The 25,000-nt window shown below is 38.4% G+C and overlaps 3 protein-coding genes across 5 annotated transcripts in view; 2 read left to right on the top strand and 1 right to left on the bottom strand.

Moving 5' to 3' along the window:
* tmem134 (transmembrane protein 134) overlaps positions 1-25 on the top strand; it is a 7,379-nt gene extending 7,354 nt beyond the window's left edge. For both annotated transcript variants that reach the window (XR_009648658.1, XM_060873226.1), the window contains one exon: positions 1-25. This exon is cut by the window's left edge. The gene's annotated coding sequence lies outside the window, so the exon portion shown is untranslated.
* A 3,111-nt stretch (positions 26-3,136) lies between these two features.
* Positions 3,137-21,164, bottom strand: irf2a (interferon regulatory factor 2a). 2 transcript variants are annotated; one of them, XM_060873224.1, is made up of 9 exons: positions 21,088-21,164; positions 16,603-16,695; positions 16,424-16,523; positions 15,671-15,847; positions 10,140-10,177; positions 9,934-10,030; positions 9,653-9,817; positions 7,750-7,790; positions 3,137-6,847 (listed from the first exon to the last, which is right to left on the bottom strand). In XM_060873224.1, the coding sequence occupies exons 1-9, from the start codon at positions 21,103-21,105 to the stop codon at positions 6,581-6,583; spliced, it is 996 nt and encodes a 331-aa protein (XP_060729207.1). In that variant the 5' UTR covers positions 21,106-21,164; the 3' UTR covers positions 3,137-6,580. The 2 variants fall into 2 exon arrangements, with proteins under 2 accessions (XP_060729207.1, XP_060729208.1); XM_060873225.1 differs by lacking the exon at positions 21,088-21,164 and adding an exon at positions 19,023-19,300 and having other exon boundaries at positions 16,603-16,698.
* Positions 21,165-23,084: 1,920 nt separating this feature from the next.
* Positions 23,085-25,000, top strand: part of dctd (dCMP deaminase) — a 29,543-nt gene continuing 27,627 nt past the window's right edge. Inside the window, exon 1 of the mRNA XM_060873223.1 lies at positions 23,085-23,190. Within this exon, the coding sequence (XP_060729206.1) occupies positions 23,150-23,190 (41 nt within the window). The 5' untranslated portion in view covers positions 23,085-23,149. The remainder of the gene's footprint in view (positions 23,191-25,000) is intronic.

Below are 25,000 nucleotides of genomic sequence, written 5' to 3'. Positions count from 1 at the left end.
ACTACAATAAAAAATTTTTTTATAAGTTGCTTTTTAAATGGACTGTTATTGTGCCTCGTAGCTTTTCTGTGTATAATTATAAAATTGACGTGAACAAAGCAGCGTATTCTAACTTTTTTTCTCCAGTGTGACTTTATACTAGATAAAATGAGATTATGTCCTCTAGGGAGCCTCTACAGTGGACTAAATGTAATAAAGCACTGTCTATGATGCCCCTAAAGTAGTTTAAAGTGCCCTCTAGGCTACCTCTGCATAGGTAAATAGATCATAGGTCACCTATATGAGGACAACAATCTCCTCATCAACACAACATTTATCAGACTGTATATTTATAATCACACCCCCAGTGTCACCCAGATGAGGATGAGGTTCCCCTTTGAGTCTGGTTCCTCTCAAGGTTCCTTCCTTTACCATCTAAGGGAGTTTTTCCTCCCCACAGTCACCTGAGTCACCTCAGATTTGATCATTGGGGATAAATACAAACACATTTAAATATATCTAATATTAATCTTGTATTTTGTATTATATTAATCTTTATATTATTCTTTATATTAACCCTTTGTTCTATGTTTATGTTCTGTAAAGCTGCTTTGAGACGACGTCAATTGTAAAAAGTGTTATACAAATAAACTTGAATTGAATTGAATAAAATGCCATAATGTGCCCACTAGGGTTCCCTTCTGGCAGATAAAATATGATGTCTGGCCCTCTTGGGTGATCCTAGAGAAATTATTTTATTAAAATGTAAGTGAAAGTGCCCTCTAAGGTGCCCCTATAGTAGATGAATGCAAGAATGTGCCTTGTAGGTTGTCGTTAGAGTGGAGACAATGTACGAGGTGCCCGAAGGGAAACAGCGATGAAATGCCCTCTAGGGTATCATTACATGTGATGAAGAAGAAGAGAGAAACCCTGTCATCCTCAGCAATGGAGCCCCCCAAGGTTGTGTACTGAGCCCACTGCTGTACTCACTGTACACTTATGACTGTGTGGCCACTACCAGCTCCACCAACATCAAGTTTGTTGTGGTTGGCCTCATCTCCAATAACGACGAGATGGCCTACCTACAGGAGATTAAGAGCCTGGAGACATAATGCCAAACAAATAATCTTCTCAACACCAGCAAAACAAAGCAGGAGATTAAATACCAACCTCTAACGATCAACAGGACCCCAGTGGAGAGAGTGAACAGTTTCCGGTACCTTGGTGTTCACATCTCGCAGGATCTGTCATGGTCCTGTCACATCAACACTGTGGTAAAGAAGTCTCGGCAGAGTCTCTTCCACCTCAGACGTTTAAAGGACTTTAAACTGCCCCCAAAGGTGCTAAGAGCTTTCTACACTTGCACCATTGAGAGCGTCATGATGGGAAGCATCACAGCCTGGCTTGGGGACAGCACCAAGCAGGACAGACAAACTGTCCACAGAGTGGTGCGGTCAGCCGAACATACCATCTATAAGAAGTGACGTGACATACGGCTAAGTACGGTGACCCACTCAGAATTCGTTCTCTGCATTTAACCCATCCAAAGTGCACACACACACAGCACTGAACACACACACACCGTGAACACACACCCGGAGCACTGGGAAGCCATTTATGCTGCGGCACCCAGGGTGCAGTTGGGGGAGTTCGGTGCCTTGCTCACCTCAGTCGTGGTATTGCTGGCCCGAGACTCGAACCCACAACCTTAGGGTTAGGAGTCAAACTCTCTAACTAACTCACAACTTATGGTCGACATCTTACACTGAGTTCCCCGACCTGGAGTCTATATAGCAAGCGGTGCTGGACCAAAGCCAGGAAGATCGTGAAGGACCTCAGATATCTCAACAATCGACTCTTTTTTCTGTTGCAGTCAGTAAATCATTTCCGGTCTCTGAAGGCAAACACAGAGAGAATGATTAGGAGCTTCTTCTCACAGGCCATCCGAGCCCTCAACCAATAGTACACCTAGAACCAGGTCTCTATGGACTCAAACTCACACACGACACAGACGAACCCTTTTGCACACCACACACTGAACACATCACTTTGGAACTCTTTTCACACTGGTCACTTACATTACTAAACTTTGCACGTTATCATGTACACACAATAGATCTAAATTATATAGAACACTCATCTGTGTTCCATCCCATTCACTGCAAATTGTACAGATCTGTTTTTATTCTCACTTTTTTATTCATCCTTATTGTATCTGTTATATCCAGATTCATAGATTTATAGATTTTTCTCTTTATTTATCCTACATTTTTTATTTTTATGTCGTATTTACTTCGCACTATAAGAAACAGTCGTAAAACACATTTCACTACGTCATAACGTGTAGGTTTGAATTTGAATAAAATGATCGGTCACAAACTTAATCCCTACATGATCTAGTCTCAAATATCTTAACATAGAGACGAAGCGAAAGTTTAAAATAGAGCAGATTTTAAAAGCGTTTCTTTTTTTTTATCGGACAACCAATCACGATCTTCAGAAGAATGCGTTACCTAGTAACAGGTTCAGCCCCGCCTCCTCTCTAAGACAAAATTGTTGTATTTTCCTTGTTGCTCTGAGAATGATCCTGAATCACTCCTGAAGCACTCTAAAGTGCTCTGAAATCATTATTACAGTCTTTATGAATACCGGCCATGAATTATTAGCCTTAATTACAGATAGGGTTCATAAGCATTGGATGTAGACGAGATTTACGTGAAAGGTATTTGCCAATGTATGACATCACTGTAAGTGTTTCTGTTTTTAGCGCCTCAGCTCAAATCAACATGGTGTTTAACATAAATCAAGCTTCAAGTCCCAAGTTGCAGAAAGACACGGTGCTATACTGTAGCTGTCTCTCTGCATGTTTATGCTAATAGATATATAGCGACGGCTAACTTTCTCACTTGTAGGCGTGGCCTGTGCCATGTATTTCTTTTGGTACCAATAGAAAAAGACAGCTTCTAAATTTTTCTGAGTTGTAGCGATTACAGACTTTGGGAGCTGTTGGATCGATGGTAAATTTTCGTACTGAAACTTTACTAAAACGATTGAATGTTTCAGTCGATATTTCATAGTTCAGCTTTTCATAGTTTCCTTTTACAGTGGATATATAAAGTATTTTTTTTTGTATGTGGGACAAGATAAACCACAGGAGAACTTTTTCTACCTTTATTGTGAAATTTCTTTATATAAAAATAAATGACAAACAAAAAAAAAACTAAAAATTAGTGAGAAAAAACCTCCCAACAGAAGCATACATAAGTATGTGCACTCTTTAATAACTGTGTTGAGACTCAACCAATCACATTCAAGCTGGTGATGAATATTAATTAGTGTACACCTGACACAGATTAAGTGACTGTTTAACCCCAAATAAAGCCCAGCTGTATAACAATAATCAACAAGATTAGGTCATATGGCACAGCAGGGACGTTCGTAAGACCAGGAGGTTCGTCTAAAGTTGGTGAGAAGAGCAGGAGAAATCTGGACAGAGAGGGAGGATGTTGCTGTAAATCTTTCTGGATGATCATCAGTTTCATCAGAAGTAAGATGACTGAAGCATCAGGAGACCAGAAGTCAGGGTATAATTAAAGAGAAAAAAAAAACAACCCTGGACTTTCTATCGTCTAAACTGAAAACCGGAAATTAAACTGAGCTTAAATGGTTGAATCCAACACTACCATGAGTCCTACAGCAACTCTTAAAAGAACTGCAGCCATTTGTGACAAGAACTCGTTGCTTCGTATATAAGTTCTTCATATCTCTGGGTTACAGAGTAGGACGGCAGGACTGAAGCCTTTTTACTCCCAATCATTATCATCATCATCATCATCTAATCCTGGCTAAAATAAAAATAAATACATCCAACCACGTGGAATAATGTGATGTAGTCTGATCCCCACAGTGAAGCCTGGTGGTGGTATCATCATGTATAATCAGAGTAAAGGGAATCATTATTAGCTTCAAATACCAGCCTGTTATAGCACAAACGTAGGATAGCAACCCTATAGATCATAAACCTGGTATAATGTATCATAAAAATATCTTCAAATATCGTGATGTGAACTAAAATTTTCATGTGGCAAGATTACGAATGGTCACACCGTCTCTGGTGTGAGGAGAGAAGAAACACTGCTTTCAACAAGTTAAACACTTCGTCGTGAGAGCTTGTGAACTGGAAGGGAGTGGGCGGGGCTTACAGCAGGTATACAGGTATGATGTCTCTTAGGTATCTGGTTTGATCCTGAGCTCAGGGTCCTGTCTGTATGGAGAGTCGCGTGTGTGTGTGTGTGTGTGTGTGTGTGTGTGTGTCCATTCCAATGAGCAGTGCTGTGATTGTTGAATTGAGTTTGACATCCTACACATTCTGTAGATTAATGATCTGGTTTTATTTTGTTTATGAATCATTCACCCAAATTATAAAAATATCTACAAAAACATTCCTAGTTCTAAACCCTAAAGTACAAATCCAATGACTGAAGGATTCAGAAAACTGTGACTACTCGAGTGTGCAGTAATGAAACCGAAAGGTGGCTCTGAACACCATCTGATAGCCATGTGGTCACTCAGTGGTTAAGGTGATGGACTAACACTTGGTCCACTGAACTGAACAAGGCCCTTAACTGCTCCGGGGCATAAAAATGATTTTGCTCTGTATAAGGAAGTCTGGTAAATGCTGTGAACGTAAATGAACGTCTTTCAGCCTGGACTTCACTCTTCTCGTGTCATATATAAATACAGACACCCAAGCTAACAGATGATACGTCTGTGACTGCAGCTCGTCTCACCGCTAAAACATTATACAGCTTTTAACTTCATCCAACTTTCTGAGATATTACATTTCTTTTTAGACATTTTTTCATTTTTTTTTAAAGATTAATAATCAGATCTCCCAAGTTCATTTATTTTTGTAGATATAAAAGCTTTTTATAGTTTATTTTTATTTAATGCAACACTACTGTATTGCTGACAGTGTGTATATATATATATATATCTTGTATCATAAAAATATATATGTTCAAGTATCATGATATGATGTTTTTGTCACATGACATGACTCACCCCCCCTCCACCCAGGCAGGAAGTACAATAAAGAACATTTTTATGTTTCAGTGGCTTCTGCGTTCATTATATTTAACTAACGTTAATTAAACACGTGCCTGTCGAGCTAACGTCAACATACCCTGTTAAAGTTGATAAAAACATCAGAAACTTCAATATAAACCTGCAGACCGTGAGAGCCTGTGAGATGGAGAGGAGTGGGCGGGGCTTACAGCAGCGATCATTTATCATCGGCGATTTTGAATCAGCCTCCGCAATTTGTTTCAGGTTCCCGCGTCCTTTTTATCATGCCGAAAAAGACTTTGTGTAGATATGTGTAGTGTAAACTTCTCAAACTCTCCATACATTCTCTGCTTTTCTTTTATTAATTATTATTAGTTTTGGTGTAAAGTGAAAGTTTACAGTAGCTACTTTAGACCTGGGCACCTATTAGCATTAGCATTAGTTTGGCTGTTGTGCAACTTCTCTACAATTCTTGGAGTCTGTATTCGTGTATTAATAGCGTTCACGCTGCCTGAGACGCACAAGCACAGCTTTGCTACTAGGGGTGCGTCCACACCAAAGTGTGTGTGTGTGTATGACGAGTACCCGTTTTTATTTAGCTCTGTGTATGTCTGTTAGTGCCGTGTGATGAAATGGTTGTGCTTTTTATAGAGTGTTTTTATCAGTGTGTGTGTAGAGCTTCTGCTTACACTCACATTAAACACAAGAACAAGTTTCATCCTAATCTTTCCAATCAGAGGTTTGCACAACTGCCTGTCTTCTGTTCATTAGCTCAACAACCAGCCAGTCCTTTGTACTATCGAACGAAGCTGGTGTCTAACATAAGCTTTGTGCTCCTATATAATACTATAGCGTGAGTGCAACGAACCGTGGATCAGTCTCTGAGGTAATTCCACACATTTTTTGTTGAAAAATGTACATGTTTGTTGAGGTATGTCTTGGTTTAGGCCATGCAAAATTAAACCGCTCAAAAACATGAAGAAATAAAGAAAAAAAAAGCTTCTGTTAGTTTTCCCACATTAACAGATTAAAAACAAAAACACTTTAGTGTTGGGGATCAGTTACATTAGACTGATCAGTTCATCGTCAACTTAAAATAACTATTTGAAGAAAATAAACCACATAACTGTTGTTTTGTAGGATTTGTTGTTATCTCTTGATAAAATCTTCTAATCCTGTCAGGTTTATAAACTCGTTACTTAGCCATCATACACGATGCGCCGACTCGAGTTAAACGACCCGCTTAAAAAAGAAACGGTTCTGAAATGACCCTCGCTAGCTCACGTTAGCTAACTCTGTAACTACACCCTTCATTTTATTGCTGAATAAACACATGGGTCAGCGACTCCTCTAGCTTTTAACTTTGCATGGCCTTACATTCAGATAAAGGTTCATGCACACTGAACATAGCACCAGGGTGAAAGAGGATAAATCCCAGGTCATTGCCCCTTCTCACAGATGAGGAAGAAAGAAAAAAACCCAAAAAAACAGAAATCGGTCCTCCAGAGCGGCTGTTTAGCAGCGAATCTCCGTCCTACGTCTTTTTAGAGGAAAGGTCCACGGCTTTCATGATGACGCTGGCACGAGACCTGGAGCTGGTGCTGAGGTCGATGGTGAGAGCAGGAAGGAACGGACGCCAGGCCTCCACGTCGTAGCCGATCATGGGCGAATCCTCTCGGAAGCTCGTCACCCAAAAGTTTGTCTTGTCCGAGATGTACGACTGATTTTTGTCCAGAAAGCTTGGTGCGATCCTGAGCACAGAGGAGCAAGATTGTCTCGAACTGAAGGACAAATCCTGAGGCTGGAGGTGAGGACGAGTCAAGAGAAAAAAAAAAAAAAAACAGATTATAAATAAATTCTTTATCTTATAGCTAATATTATAGCTAATAATCTCTTGTCAAATAATAATAATAAGAATCAATCATCATCTGAGCACGTCACCAGGAACTGATTTTATTTTTATCTGTTACTTAAAACAGAATTAATAAACACATGAATTAGTTCATTCCAATTCTAACGAGTGGTTTTTAAATTCGGTTTCAAATAACTCTGAATAACTCGCTCTGAAATGAAGAGAAGAAAAATACCAGCGAACTAAAGTTCCATGTGTTCAGCTTTGAACTGTGCAGAAAAACACTTCTAAACTTAAGAGACACTAAAATAGAACTACAAATCTTTAATATTAAACACTTTAAAATAAAAAATATCTCCAAACAGAAACTAAAACTAAAGCTAAAAAATGCATCAGCTCTAAAATCCAAGAAACACAACAGAATCCCAATAGAAATAAAAAAAAATAAAAACAGCCAGACTAAAAATATACCCGAGCCTTAAAAACACACCAAGAAGCTAAAAATAACTAATAATAATTAAATATTAAATAAATAAATAAATAAATAAATAAAAAGGTGAAAATAAATGAATCTAAAAAACATGGTAAAACTAAATTAAAAATATATTAAAAACTAAATATATATTTAAAAAAGAAACAAAAAAAAGGATCTAAAAATTTAATAGTTAATAATAATAATAATAAAAATAAATAAATAAATCGTGCACTTTTGTGGTCTTTTCTTGTTTAATAATAAAAATAAAATCTGGTGTTTGTGGAGTTTAAAAGATTAAAGTCTACGAAGTTTGATGCTGAAATAAAAGCAGTTCCTGCTGGTGGACCGAGAGACTGCAGTGTGAAAGTATACACACCTCCACATCTTCACCACTGTGTGCGTCCTCGTCGTCGCTCTCTGTTAGTGAAAAACAACAGAATGAGTCAAAGCGTGATATTCAAATATCACTAAACTCAAATATAAACTCTCCGGGTAAATCCCGGCAATTTCATTTCTTTTTATTCTGAAGCAGAAAAGCTTTCTGAAAAGTTTCATTTCCACTTTCACTGCGTACGGTTTCATTTCCACTATAAATGTAGACCTACAAACCTAAAAATGACTACAAACTGTACATTTCACCCCAAAATACATTTCACCCCAAAATAAAAATTCAACCTAAATCACAATACAAGCTAAAACAAAAACTGTTAGTGAAATTATATATATATATATATATATATATATATATATATATATATATATATCTATATATTTCACTCACAGTTTTTGTTTTAGCTTGTATTGTGATTTAGGTTGAATTTTTATATTATATCTCAAAAACTAAAAATACAAACTTGGACCTTAAAAAAAAAAAAAAAAAAAAAAAAAAAAAAAAAAAAAAAAAAAAATCACCTACATCCTAAACTAACAAAAAAAATTAGATCTCTCTAAACCGAAAAAGATAACTTAATAAAAAAAAAAAAACCCTACCAAAGGTCGCTTTAAATATTAAATATAAAAAATAAAATGAAAAATGCATAAAAGAATACTAAAAGTTTTCTCTATAGCAGAATCATGTCTATGAGGACTGGAGTACAGTGGAACAGAGCAGGCTCCATGTGATATGATTTTAGCACACAGACAGTAAGAAAATGTTACTGCAGTCATTGAGCTCTTTATAATCCATGATGGCGTAAAGTCTGGACTAGAATGTTCCAGAAGGTATAAAAAGATCTTCAGTGCACTTTTCACTTCTCCTTTCATTTCTAAAGCACAAAAAAAAAACTCAATAACTATTTCCCAAAAATGTTGACTAAACACCCTGGTACATAAAAAAACCTCACCAAATCAATGCTTGACTTTTCTTAATGTGTTTATGTGGATCGTCGGTTACTATGGAAACGATTTCAGAGTCAGTGCATTAATATAAATCTGCGCTACAGTCAGAGCTGCTGATAGAGAGAATTCATCAACACCTTCTGACCAATCAGAGAACAGAACTCACAGCAGCTCCGTGATGTAAAGGTTGTCTTTAACAGTTAAATATTAAACAGCATTAAGATCGAATCTAACGCAAAGATCTGATGGACTTTTACTTGTCGCATCAGATCTTTTACAGAAATTTCTCAATTTCCATTTCGTACATTAGATTTTGTATTTCACAACGAAACACAACATAAACACAACCAACTTCTAAAACTTCTAAAGTAAAAATGCAAACTAAAATGTTAAAGTAAAAAGTTCTCTAAACCTACAACTGTTTTTACTGTTTAAATTAATTAAAATAAACTAATATCTCTAAACAATAAAAGTTAAAACAATGTCTAAAAAACAAAACAAATCTAAAACTAATATCTATCTATCCAATAAAAAACAAGATGAAACTAACTTTAAATCAAAACCAAAAAAGGCTAAATTAAACAGAACGCTAAACGCTAAAGTTTCAAAGTAAAAATAAAACATATAACCGACGATATCCCAAAATCTAATATAAATTAAAATAAAAGGCTCTGATTGCAAACACAAAAAAACAAGAAAAATAAAATCTCTAAATAAAATCATTAAAAATATCTCTAAATCCATAATAATAATATTAATAATAATAATAATAATAATAATAATAATAATAATAATAAAACTTTAAAGCTAAACCTGAACCCATGTTCTGAAGTTTAAATAAACATTAAATCAAAGTAAAATATAACATTGTGCTGAAAACCCCCATATAGAGGGCGTGTGTGTGTTAAACTCCCACAGCGGGGCGGAGGGACGGGACGTACCAGCGTAACAGGACTTTGGGGAGATCTGGAAGTCGTAGGGGATCACAGTGGAGCTGACGGCTGACTCCTCGTTCTCAGTAGTGACCTCCACGACAGCACAAACGTCTGGGAGATAGCTGATGGTCAGCTTACTTTGAGAGCTGAGCGCCAGGCTTTGATCCGGTTCTGTTGAGGAGAAACATCACAGCAAGCTTTGATCTATATCTCATTCATACACTAATTAATACTGAATCAAACTCAAACAAACAAACGGTATGAACGTGAGGAGATCCGAGACTCACCTGTTGATAAAACTGTGCTGTCTGGCAGCGTTTCTTCCTTCAGCTGCAACTCTTTCTCTGGCTCGCTGTTCTTAGCTTTCCGTTTCTGTACCGGGCCCTGAACATATACAAAAACATACACAACTTAGTAAAATAAATAAATAAATAAATAAATAAATAAATAGATAGATACCTTATATACTTAAACTAAACTCAGGTGTACTTACGTTTGCTTTCGCCTCCCGTTCCATCTTTTTCTTCTTGGCTAAAAATAAAAAAAGGACTTTAGGACTTATACAATACACATCGACAGGGAAACAAGTGTTCTAGCTACTCAGCTAGCTAGAATGAACGCACATATCACACTATAATGAAACCTGATTGCACAAATCACCTCATCTGGTCCTTACTGTTACTGATTTATACACCAGAACCTCCATTAAAATATATACGTTACACCAGGAGCTAGCAAAGAAAAACTACTTCAGACGCTTGACCTTGCTGTGACCTTCACCCTTTTTGGATCGATTCCAAAATATATAATCGATTCATCTAAACACCACTCGGTGATGGATACATAAAATAAATGACCAAAAGTAAGTGGACGTGTCTTTTAGCTAAATCGCTAGTTCATTAACATTAGCTGGCTAGTTATATTCTGTACAAAACACCAGATCAGCAGTTGTATTAACTTTTTTTTGTGCTAAAATGCTTCAATTCTTTAAAATCTCTGCAGATGTGTGTGAAGGAACTACAGAAAAAAAAATATAATTCTAGGCAATAATTTGAGGAAATGATTCTGGGAAACATTTTGTAATGCGTTAATTAGCGTTTGAAGCATTAATCAGCGCTCTGTACATCAGAAGTGTGTGGATTCTGTTTCTTATGTTACTTTACAAGAATCGAGCAGAAATGCAGGAAAGCTTTATATCGAGTACACAAAAACACACAACAACAACATTTCATGGCAAAGAGTTTGGGAATAAACAGTTTGCATGTTCACGTGGCAAATGTGCTGCAAGGACACAAAGCGTGCTCACTGAAAACCTCCCAAAAAAAACAACAACAGAAAGTCTCTCACATTTATATGGAGCTATCTAGCTTTATATGGATATCTATGTCCTCTAAGTCCATGTGAATGAGGTGGTACAAAAGAGAACAAAAATTCAACCATCAGAGTTGTTTATTAACCCAGGAGACTCCCAAAAGCCTTAATCCTGGAGTTAACACCATGTTGGACTCTTTCCTATATGCAAAGAGCAGATTTGCATTCTGGGTAATAAATCAGCTGAGAAAAATAGACTGAAAAAGGCACTCATGTTCAGCGCTAGCTGATTTTAGAGGCCTAACGTCGCCCCAGCTGGTTCCTGTTAGCTAGCGATCACGAATACTTAACTACTGTTTGTAATAAAGAAATATTCTCTGCATGTATTACTTATTTATTAAAATCAGATTTTATGCTGTAAAGATAAATTCTGGCTCTGAGTATCTGGGTAAATGTTTAATCTTCAGTTTTGGAACCTTATCTTTAGCAATAGCAAATAAGAGCACATGTTTAAACCAACACGGATGTCGTGACACTGAATGTTGACCACACGCTGGTATTTTTACTTCTACATTTAGGTATCAAGTTCCTTTATCAGGTTGCTCAAGTAGCCACTTTTACCAAACCTCACAGGGCAACACGACTATTTTAAAACCAGCGAATGGAAACGTGGAGTTCGGTGGGACGAGCCGAAAGAAACCATGTGGTATATAAAATAAATATATTTTTATATTTCTTGTGCATGATAATGGGGATCTCTCTGGGAGCTGTGCTTTAACACTACACCGGGTTTGGTGTCCAAGTTTCAGATAACCTGTTCTAATGTGAGGTGTCTGAACACCGAGGGGAATTGAATCATTTTGTGTTTCTGTATGGACCAAACAGACCTACACCAAATACACACACTTCCAAAATACATCCATTAACCTGTTTACATGTTATTTTTGCACACTTTTTGCACATTCTGTCTCATATTTCAGTCGTTTGCTGTTTTACACAATACTTTACATTATCTCAGGAACCTGCTGCTATAACACTGTGTTCATTATAGTATTACTGCACACACAATATTGTTAAACATACAGTATTTACACTGGTCAGTGCTGTTTGTTTATTGTCTTTTGTGTGAGGTATTGTGTGTATTTTTTGTCTGCACTGTCTTGTCTGTCTTGTCCCGCACTGTTTACACCAGGTCACACAGATACACTTTATATATCTACGACTAACTTTCTAAGCCCTTATATCTCTGTCTATCGTCACTGTCGGGCGGAATCCTCGTATCTCCAAAACCGTTACTTTTCAGGAAATTAAAAAAACGCTGTACCTTATCACCTTATCTGCAGTGCACAGGGTTTAGTCCGCGTTGCAGTGGATTGTCTTGCGCTAAATTCCTGTCCTCAGACGAGCACCAGAACTAGCGGGGGTCATTTTTTTTTCTTTGAGCCCAGTGTTTTGAAGACATTTACCTCAGAAGACGTGTTGATTCGTTGCGACTCTTCTTGAGGAGAAATATGCCGTGAAGCTCTCCCGCGGAGTGAGGAAGAGGTGGACAGCTGAAGTGTCCAATGGAGTTATGAGATTTGCGCTCAAGCTATTTTCAAGACTTTAGATTGGTTAATAACTTGTTAAAATAACAGACCCACGTGGGGACTGACCAATAGCATCGATATGTGAAACAATATGAAATTGACCAAATTTGGACATACGAGGTTTCCGCCCGACAGCGACGATATGTTTTATGTAACACCCTGATCCTGGAGAAACGTTGTCTCATGTCACTGTGTACTGTAACAGCTATATATGGTTGTAATGACAATAAAAGCTTCTTGACTTGACTTCAAGAAGGTAGATGTTTTCTGATGTTTGGGAATAACATTGGTCACTTGTATGGATCTCACTTTTCTCCTCGAGGACACCAAATCCTGTTCTTGGCGTATCAGGTGTACTGACTAGATCACCAGATTCACTCTGTGTCCCAGTTCGTGGTCATTTGCCCAGCTCCATCATGCCTCAATGCTCCTCGGTTGCAGTCGTCTTTGTTGTCGTTTGTGATTTCCGACTTAATACACAACATAAGGTTCATTTATTTTTATTGAATTTTACTCAGGATGCAGTGCTGCTGCTGCTGCTAGATCCTTGAGACCTTGAGTCACTTTTCCTCTTCAGTGTCTATTTTTGAAGAATTGCAGGAAAATGTAGAACTTTCGTTCTCGTCTTGTCACACATTTGACATTTACATTAAACTTTGCATTTAATCTGAACCGTTGCAGTGTATGTGTTCAGCCTACGGGGGCGCTGTGGTTCGGCTTCGGAGTTCTCTCTCTGAGGGGGCGTTTCTTTTTCAGAGTAGGGGGCGGGTCTACGAAACTACCTGTACAATACTGAGAATCTTTCCAAACTTTACGGTAACCGACTGCTTCCATTTAAAAAGAATTTTCAATTTCTGAGTCCGAAAATACGTTTTTGGCAATGTTTCTTAAAATAATTAATCTTTTATATTCTTTATTTTTAATCCTCTCTCCAAGCCTCAAAGAATTTTGACGCGATATTCCACATTTCTTCCTCAGATCCAGCTGATTAACTCCATCTCGTCCCCGTCACGTCACCAAGTTCAACATCAGACTGAAGTCACACAGACAAAGCAACGAACATCTTCATGTCTTTGTAGTGTCAGAAGCATCAGAAGAATAAGGAAGAATTCCTCCTCCAGCAGAAGTACGATTAGCTACAGGGTTTATCATCGTCGCACTAGAACATCTACCGTAATGTTTCTCGTTTCACAGACGAGAACATTTCTGTTTTGCAACAAGCAAAAAGTAGACAGTTTACAGTTTACCTCTTATCTTATTTAACTGTTGAAAAAAATCCTTCACAGCGTCTAGGTCATATCCTGTTGACTTCTTCAAACTGTTTCTCCAGTTGCAGGCAAATGTGAAATACAAGGCTGAAGATCGATTTTACTCGAGCTTGAAATACATATAGATGTCACCTCTTCGGTCTCTTCATCCGACTCCTCTGTAACATTCCTCTATGTTCCTTACAAACCCTCCCTACTGAAGACCCAAGGTCACTCGTGTCTAGGGAGGATACGCTGAATAGCAACTCGCAGCAACCGCATTCCGGTATTTGTGCGGTCATAAAATTTAGATGAATAGTGGAGGCCCTGACAAGGTGAAAGCCCTCTGCACATTGCTGAATATAAAAATATAGGTTTACTTTTAAACATAAGATTCCGGCCTTTAAAAACTGGAATCAGTCAAGAGCCGAAACATTAACGATCGAAACCAATCGAGAGCAGGAGCCTTCAAAACTGGAATCGGGCGAAGTCAGAGACATAAAAGTTGTAACCAATCTGAAGCTTTGAAAAATAAAACCAACCAAGAGTCAGAACGTTAAAGACTGAAACCTATTAAGAGTAGGAGCCTTAATAACTGAAACCAATCCAGATCTTCAGCCTTAAAAACCAAAACCAACCAAGGATCAGAGACTTACTAACTGAAACCAATCCAAAGTCAGAACCTTAACAGCTAAAACCAATCAAGTTGTAAAAGATGGAACTAATCCAGAGCCTTAAAAGTCTGAAACCAATCTAGAGCCTGAATATTAAAAACTGGAATAAATCAAGAGTCAGAACCTTAAAGACTAAAACTAATCCATATCCTGAGCCTTAACAACACACATTAAAGGTGGGGTCTCCGATTTTTGAGAAATGCTTCAGAAAACTGAGTCGGGCCGAAAAATAAACAAAAAACAAAACTAGCCAATGAGCAGAAAGGGGCGTGTCTTGTCAATATGGGTGGAGAGAGTGTTCAGTGTGCATGTGTGACATTAGCAGAAAGCGGTTTTAACATTGACATGGAGGATAAAAACAAAGAAAGAAAGTGAAGAAAGACTTACGATAAGGTAAGAAGTAGGACGTGTTAATATAGGATCAGCTTTCCAGCGCTGGAGAGAACTCAAGGAGCAGGAAGTTGGTCACATATTCACAGATTGGAGTTTCCTGAGTCAATAACTCCTGAGCTAAACACTGTTACTACACAAATAACACCTCTTTTCTATCGTAGTAATGTAGAGACGCAGCTACAACCGTGTTTTGTGTAGTAACAGTGTTTAGCTCAGGAGTTATTGACTCAGGAAACTCCAATCTGTGAATATGTGACCAACTTTACTTAAGACGCCGAGGCGCTTTTTTCCTTCTCGATAGGTGAGTAACGTTGGTTTTGCTTTGTTACACAGAACTAATATATGCCTTTGTCCTTTACATGATTATGCTTGTGTGTCATTTTTGCTTGTTTGTTTATCTGCAATCGTATTGTTCTTCACTTCAGCTATGATAAAGTCATTTCTTTCCATTAGTTGCCTGGGTTACGTATGTATGTGTGGGCGGTGCTATCGATACAGGGGTGGGACCCATTTGGGTTAGGGGCGTGTTTGTTTTGGTGATTTCAAATGACAACATTGGCTTTCAAACGGAGACCCCACCTTTAATGACTGATTTTATAATGGCTAGACTGGTGTTGACTGGCTGTAACAGGAAACACCTCTCGTGTCCTCAGTACTCAGAAATAAAAGCTTTGGATTTGATTCTGCTGTAATAGCTTTATTTTATAGCTGTAAAAGCTTTATGCTTGGATTTAATCCTACTTCACAATGATAATAGCATTGGATAAAAGCCTCGAGTGCATGAAGAGTCTGTGAAGGTAAACGCAGTACCTTTCTTAGCTGCTCTTTCTGATGGTGAAAGCATACGATACATCCTGAACGCATTGCTTCCACTTTTCATACTCTTGTCTTTCACTTCCTCTATATCCGGTAAGGAGTTCATGGCACAGCGGAAGTTCGCCTTCCATGTCTTGGGGTCAGGCTTGTCCACTCCAGGTTGGTATTTTCCTACAGACAAAGACATGAGTCACAAACTGTTCTCCCCTCACCCCAGCTTGGCACAACTTAGACTGGGTAGATGAATAAATAAACCAGTAGGTGGCAGGAAATTGTGGCAGGAAATTGTGCCAGATGCTGAGTGAACATTTCTCTGGATTTCATCCTTCCATAAGGAAACGTTCTGTACTTTCAGCCCTCAGTAAACACTGTACAGGCTGCAAAACAATCATTTCTTTGTTTTCTTTGCAGTTTATTTTCTGACGTGGATTATTTATACTTTTCACTATAACATATTTAAATATTCTAGTTTTCCCTCAAAAAACATGGTGAAATGTGGGGTTTTTATTCCAATAGGTAACGTTTACTAAATGTTTCAAATCTTTTCATATCCTGAATCCATGTTATTAATCTCGGTCCATCGTGGATCTGTACAGGCTGAATGATCAAGAAAATATTTATAAACATAAAAAATGGCTTCAGATTAAAAAAAATATTCAGGTTTGATATAAATGTAATGAATATTTCATGAACTTATAAACACAAATATCTATTTTTCTTTATAAAATAAAAACCCTGTGGTGTTACCTGTGTGAATGGCCCAGTTCATAAAGAGTGGAGCATCTTTATCCAAATCCCAGCCATGCCGGGCAGCATGTATCCACGGGATCTGGAATATCTTTTCCTCCTATTAATAAAAAACAAATAGGAGAACTCAATTCTTTTTGAGTTTTGAATAACCGCCTCACTCTCTCTCTCTCTCTCACCTTATTAACCCAGATCAGGCCTTGGATTTTACCGCTGTTGATCTGCTCCTCGATCCATGGACGCATTCGCTGCCTGTCGATCGGCATCTTCACCTGCTGTAAAGAAGATCAGAATAATCCATCACATTAATCAAAAAGCTATAATAATTTTATCATCTATCACACCTAAATATATATATATATATGTATATATGTTTTAGTTTTCTGTTTCTTTTGCACAACTTGTATTTATTATCATTATTATTAATAGTATTTTATTAGTAAAAATTCTAATACTAATAAAGGTTATGCTTGGATATTAAATGTTGCTATGAACGACAGATAATCTATAGTAATCTATACCAGCACAATGTGCTATATATATATATATATATATAAAATATATATATATATTCATTTCGACCTAAACAGACAGATAAATAGACAGACAGACAGACAGACAGATAGATAGACAGGCAGATAAATAAATAGATAGATGGACAGACAGACAGATTATTACTTAACACACACGTGTTTTCATGCAAACCTCTTTAAATAAACACTAATGTACAATCAGAAATGAACAACACACTTTAATCTATAAAACTTTATATATTAACAGAGCTGTAATGACAATGTTGTATATAAGAGCAGTTTAATGTGAAGGCTCCACACTGTAATAACCTGATGATGGTGTAGACCATACAGCGCGTACACCATACAGCGCGTACACCATACAGCGCGTACACCATACAGCAGGTTACACCATACAGCGCGTACACCATACAGCGCGTACACCATACAGCGCGTACACCATACAGCAGGTTACACCATACAGCAGGTTACACCATACAGCGCGTACACCATACAGCGCGTACACCATACAGCGCGTACACCATACAGCGCGTACACCATACAGCGTGTACATCATACAGCAGGTTACACCATACAGCAGGTTACACCATACAGCGCGTACACCATACAGCGCGTACACCATACAGCGCGTACACCATACAGCAGGTTACACCATACAGCGCGTACACCATACAGCGCGTACACCATACAGCGCGTACACCATACAGCAGGTTACACCATACAGCAGGTTACACCATACAGCGCGTACACCATACAGCGCGTACACCATACAGCGCGTACACCATACAGCGCGTACACCATACAGCGTGTACATCATACAGCAGGTTACACCATACAGCAGGTTACACCATACAGCAGGTTACACCATACAGCGCGTACACCATACAGCGCGTACACCATACAGCGCGTACACCATACAGCGTGTACATCATACAGCGCGTACACCATACAGCGCGTACACCATACAGCGCGTACACCATACAGCGCGTACACCATACAGCGCGTACACCATACAGCGCGTACACCATACAGCGCGCACATCATACAGCGCGTACATCATACAGCGTGTACACCATACAGCGCGTACATCATACAGTATGTTACACCATACAGCGTGTACATCATACAGCGTGTACACCATACAGCGTGTACACCATACAGTATGTTACACCATACAGCAGGTTACACCATACAGCGTGTACACCATACAGCAGGTTACACCATACAGCGTGTACATCATACAGCAGGTTACACCATACAGCAGGTTACACCATACAGCAGGTTACACCATACAGTATGTTACACCATACAGCGCGTACACCATACAGCGCGTACACCATACAGCGTGTACATCATACAGCAGGTTACACCATACAGCAGGTTACACCATACAGCAGGTTACACCATACAGCAGGTTACACCATACAGCGTGTACACCATACAGCATGTACACCATACAGCAGGTTACACCATACAGCAGGTTACACCATACAGCATGTACACCATACAGTATGTTACACCATACAGCAGGTTACACCATACAGCATGTTACACCATACAGCAGGTTACACCATACAGCATGTACACCATACAGTATGTTACACCATACAGCGTGTACATCATACAGCAGGTTACACCATACAGTATGTTACACCATACAGCATGTACACCATACAGCGTGTACATCATACAGCAGGTTACACCATACAGCAGGTTACACCATACAGCATGTTACACCATACAGTATGTTACACCATACAGTATGTTACACCATACAGCAGGTTACACCATACAGCATGTTACACCATACAGCAGGTTACACCATACAGCGTGTACATCATACAGCAGGTTACACCATACAGTATGTTACACCATACAGCGTGTACACCATACAGCATGTACACCATACAGTATGTTACACCATACAGCGTGTACACCATACAGTATGTTACACCATACAGTATGTTACACCATACAGTATGTACACCATACAGCATGTTACACCATACAGTATGTTACACCATTAGGTTTGTTTAGGATATTATTATTAAACAAATCATCGTTACCTGCTCGAGTGTCCTGTGTTGTGACGTTATTTATTCCGATCAGCAGCTGTTAGTTAGTGTCATGATCTTACTGAGTCCTGCTGCTGCTTACAGACGTGTCTAATAAACTGCGGAAGTGCTGCACTGGGACTTCACACGCCACTGCCGGGGCTTCACGTACACGTCGCGATTTACTACGACGTGAATCGAAAAGACGGGAACTTAAAAAAACAAAACTATCCAAACAACCCGAGTGATTGGGCCTTAGAGGAGGACTCAGTTTTATGGAACACTGCCTACTTCCGGTAAAGTGACGTCACTGGTCTTTAAAAAGACCCTTAGCTTTTGCTGTAGAGATATACATTAATCAGTTATTTATATATATATATTCTCTACAGTTATATATCTCATGTTATGTGATTGATTCGTGATTATAAACTTAATAAAGGTATAAACTAAACTTAATAAATCACATTATCGTCATTGGCACGGCACAGAGTATTGAATTTAAGTTTTTAAGCCACGCCCATTTCTAAGGTCTAGACACTTCATCCAGTTACTCGATTCTTCTGATTCGGTTCAGATTTGTTCACTGACTCGTTCACTGACTCGTTCACTGACCTTTCCTCTGTTCCAGTGTGTCTTTGTAGATATTTATGAATATTTATGAGTCAGTTGTTGTTTTATTCATTTAAAAACGCCTTCAATAGACACATTTGATTCTGGTGAATTTATTCTCTAACACATTTCAGTCAGTTCAGTATAGACATGAATGTCATTTTTACACATTTGTGTATAGTGTATTATTCTATAATCAACAACAACAACAACAACATCACATAATGTTTATTTTAGCACTTCACAGCTTTTAAACACACTGTGTCCTCTTTCTACTCTAGTTAAAGCGTAAAGAAACTGAATAAATGAACAGATCCTTGTTTGTTCACTCAGATCATTCATTTCATATATCATTATATATATCACAAATAAAAAATTAATTTGTTTATGTTGTTTCTGGTGTCTTGTGGTTGGCGTCTGTATTTATGCTGTAGACGTCTCCTTCAGACTGTGAGACCTTCACCCAGCCCTGTGGAGACCTGTGTTTCTGAAGTTACTGACTGGTGTTTTTGTCTTTTCTTCACAGCTCTCACAATATTTCTCTCATCAGCTGCTGTTGATATTCTTGGCCGAACAGTTCGGTGTTAGTACACAAGTGGTTTCTTTCTTTTTGAGGACATTCCATCTAATTTTATTGTTTTTGCCCAATGTTTGTTCTTCAAAATTCAAACATCAGCATGTTTCAGTAAAGTAACATGAAAACTGTACACAGTAAAACTCTCCAGATTTACACTTTCTCCTGGTTGTTTAGATGATTCGGAAAAACACAATTGAATGCACATGAGATCTGTCACTGCATCATTAACCATAGTTTCATTCATCCATTTAATCCCTCCACTTTTCTCTCACCTCTTATTTTATGTCTGTCTCAATTACACTGAACTCACCAAACTTTTTTCATTAAGACCTTTCCAGAAAGTGTTACCATTGTTGAACTCCAGTCTGTTCATAAACAACTCCTTATTGATGACTTAATGGTGTTATTTCTTAGTGATTTGAGCAAATTTCTAGCACTGCTAGAGACAATATAAAGTTTAATACAAAATCTGTTTTTAAGGCTAAATACATTGAGATCTTGTTTTCAGGAGGGTCCTAAAATACAGTACAAACAAAAACCTAACAACCGTCAAAAATTCAACAAACACACTCCAGAGAAGAGATGTTCAACAAACAAACCTCCTCTGAACCTGATGCTCCAGGATCCATTTATCGTAGACGTAAAGCTGTTTAAATACCGAATCCATCTGAATGGATTAATAAGAGGTAAGAGAATTGTTTCATTTTTATTTCCCTAATCATATTAAGGATTATTTACTGAAACCGAAACTGTGACCACCAGCTGATACCAAGATCCTGTATCCAGCATGAATATCAGTACAAATCTGGTGTGTTTTTCAGTATGGTGTAATAAACAGTGAAGACATTGAGCAATAGCAGCCTTGCTGTTCAAATATTAGAGAGTTCCCACCTGAAAGTGTGACATCATGAATATAGTCCCATTTCTGGTGGAGCTCAGTGTGTAGATGTGCTGAGTAAAGTCTGGAGGATCAGGATTAGCTCTAGGGTGTGTATTCCTGTGTGTTATAGATGTCAGTGCTGTGACCAGTTTAACAGCTCATGGAACTGTAGATAATGTTCCTGAATCTGGTTGGTCTGGTTTAGTAGATGTGTGTGTGATTGCAGTCAACTTTTGCTGACATTGATGGAGACATTGTTGTGAGTTCATCACTTCACATTGAGTATCACTTTTGCTGAGATAAGCAAAGATACATTCACATTTACACATTTACACCTTTATCCAGAGCGACATACAGAAGTGCTTAAGTCTCTGTCATTGAATACATTAACTCTGGTTGACTAGGTTACATACTTAAGATACCATGAGTCTAAAACATTGTTCAAGTTTTTTTTTTACTTATATATATTTTTTATATAAAGATATATGGAAGGAAGTGAATAAAAATGAAACACTTCAAAGATAAACAGTTTACTGTGCTGTAATGTGTATGTGAACTATAAAGGCTTTGGGTCTAATTTCATATTAATTTACTTGATACATTTTTATGAAGATGTGGCAATTATTTAACAATGTCATGATGATGATGATGATGAATAAAAAACATTGACCATATGAATAAAACAGAAAAGTAAACCAGCTCAAAGTGTATTTCTTAAAAACAACATAGAATTAAATACATGAATAAAACTTTTTTTAATACATAGTTTAAGAGTCATGAATTTACATAATGATTATTATCATTGTTACCACACACACTATGTTTAGGTGTTTAAGTGACGTGACATACGGCTAAGTACGCTGACCCATACTCAGTATTAGTTCTCTGCATTTAACCAATCCAAAGTGCACACACACAGCAGTGAACACACACCCGGAGCAGTGGGCTGCCATTTATGCTGTGGCGCACGGGGAGCAGTTGGGGGGTTCGGTGCCTTGCTCAAGGGCACCTCAGTCGTGGCCGGCCCGAGACTCGAACCCACAACCTTAGGATTACGAGTCAGACTCTCTAACCATTAGGCCATGACTTGCCCTGTTTAGGTATAACAGTTAAAAATATTTAATTATATACATAAATTCAAGATTGGAGGATTTTATTATCATGTGCACAGTGAGACCACAGCGGTTTTGATCATACAATGAAATTCTTACTGTGCAAGTCTCCCTTACACAAAAATAAAATATAATAGTAAAAAAGTAAATCTAATACTAATATACAGTGTGTGTATATATATATAATATATCTAATATAATGTTGATTATAAGTTTAATGTGAACTATGTTCAACATTATCTAGCTTGAGTGCTATTTTATATCAGTCTTAACAAATAAACAGTAAAATTATTAAAATGAATTTATGGTATTATGGTATAAAGCTTGTGGAAGTCAGTGGCACGAGTCTGCGGTTAAACAAAGAGAAGATAAAGTTAAACCACAGTATCAACCACAGGATGCTGTCAGAAACACGATGGAAACACAAGTCGTGTTGGGTCTTTATTTACGTGCAGTTTTACTGCTCTGTTAGTTTTCTGTTCACCTAAAAAAAGAAAATAATACTAGTACTTTATATAATTAGAATATATAATAATAGTGTACTTTAATAACAATAGATATTTAACAAATGTAAAAAGAGAGCAAATAAAGTTAAATAAATAAAATCAACATATGTAATATTAAAAAGTTTTATTTTTATTACATTTTATTTTATGTTTATTACATTTAAGTTTATTTAATTGATTAATATTGAAATGTAATACATTATTTTTTAAACAGAGCTTTAACTCGAGATAAATACTTTTATTTTTTTAGATTTATAAATAATGTATGCGTTTTTTTACGCAGATTTGACTGTCTTCAATATGTATTCGTCGTTTCCGGGAAAGCCCTGCGATCTGATTGGCCCGTCGTTCTGTTTTCGCGGGAAATTGTACTCACGTGTTATTTTATTTGCTTACCGTGTGTGTGCGTGTGCGTTTGCGCAGCCGCCTTCAGCGTGTGGTTTATAAAGTGCAGGATGAATGTAGAGGAAAAGAGCACGTGCGCTATAAGTAACAGGTAAGTGTCTACAGTTTGGTGTGTTACAGTTTTATAATGTGTTAAACTTAGTGACGGTAAAATGAAGACTATAAACTATAAACTGCAAACTATAAAAGGAGTCATTACTCGTCTTTTCAGTACAGCATACACACACATACACATACACACACACACCACCGATACACACATGCACACACTCACACAACACCAACCACACACTACGGCCACACACGCACACACTGCCACACGCACTACTGCCGCACACACTACTGACACACGCACGCGCACACTACTGACACACGCACGCGCACACTACTGACACGCACACACTACTGACACACACACACACACAACACTGACACACACACACACACACAACACTGACACACACACACACACACACACACAACACTGACACACACACACACACAACACTGACACACACACACACACACACAACACTGACACACACACACACACACACACACACACACACTACTGACACACACACACACACACACACAACACTGACACACACACACACACAACACTGACACACACACACACAACACTGACACACACACACACACACACAACACTGACACACACACACACACACACACAACACTGACACACACACACACAACACTGACACACACACACAACACTGACACACACACACACACACAACACTGACACACACACACACAACACTGACACACACACACACAACACTGACACACACACACACACACAACACTGACACACACACACACACACACTACTGACACACACACACACACACACACACAACACTGACACACAACACTGACACACACACAACACTGACACACACACACACACAACACTGACACACACACACACAACACTGACACACAACACTGACACACACACAACACTGACACACACACACAACACTGACACACACACACACACACAACACTGACACACACACACACACACAACACTGACACACACACACACACACACAACACTGACACACACACACACACACACAACACTGACACACACACACAACACTGACACACACACACACACACACAACACTGACACACACACACACACACACACACACACACACAACACTGACACACACACACACACACACAACACTGACACACACACACACACACACAACACTGACACACACACACACACACACAACACTGACACACACACACACACACACACAACACTGACACACAACACTGACACACACACAACACTGACACACACACAACACTGACACACACACACACACACAACACTGACACACACACACACACACACACAACACTGACACACACACACACACACACACAACACTGACACACACACACACACACAACACTGACACACACACACACACACACACACACAACACTGACACACACACAACACTGACACACACACACACACACACACAACACTGACACACACACACACACACACAACACTGACACACACACACACACACACACAACACTGACACACACACACACACAACACTGACACACACACACACAACACTGACACACACACACACACACTACTGACACACACACACACACACACACACAACACTGACACACAACACTGACACACACACAACACTGACACACACACACACACACAACACTGACACACACACACACACACACAACACTGACACACACACACACACACACAACACTGACACACACACACACACAACACTGACACACACACACACACACAACACTGACACACACACACAACACTGACACACACACACACACAACACTGA

This window comes from Tachysurus vachellii, chromosome 6, assembly GCF_030014155.1.
Source record: "Tachysurus vachellii isolate PV-2020 chromosome 6, HZAU_Pvac_v1, whole genome shotgun sequence".
NCBI lineage: Eukaryota > Metazoa > Chordata > Actinopteri > Siluriformes > Bagridae > Tachysurus > Tachysurus vachellii.
The sequence above is the reverse complement of the archived record's forward strand: the minus strand, read 5'-3'. Positions and strand labels throughout refer to the sequence as shown.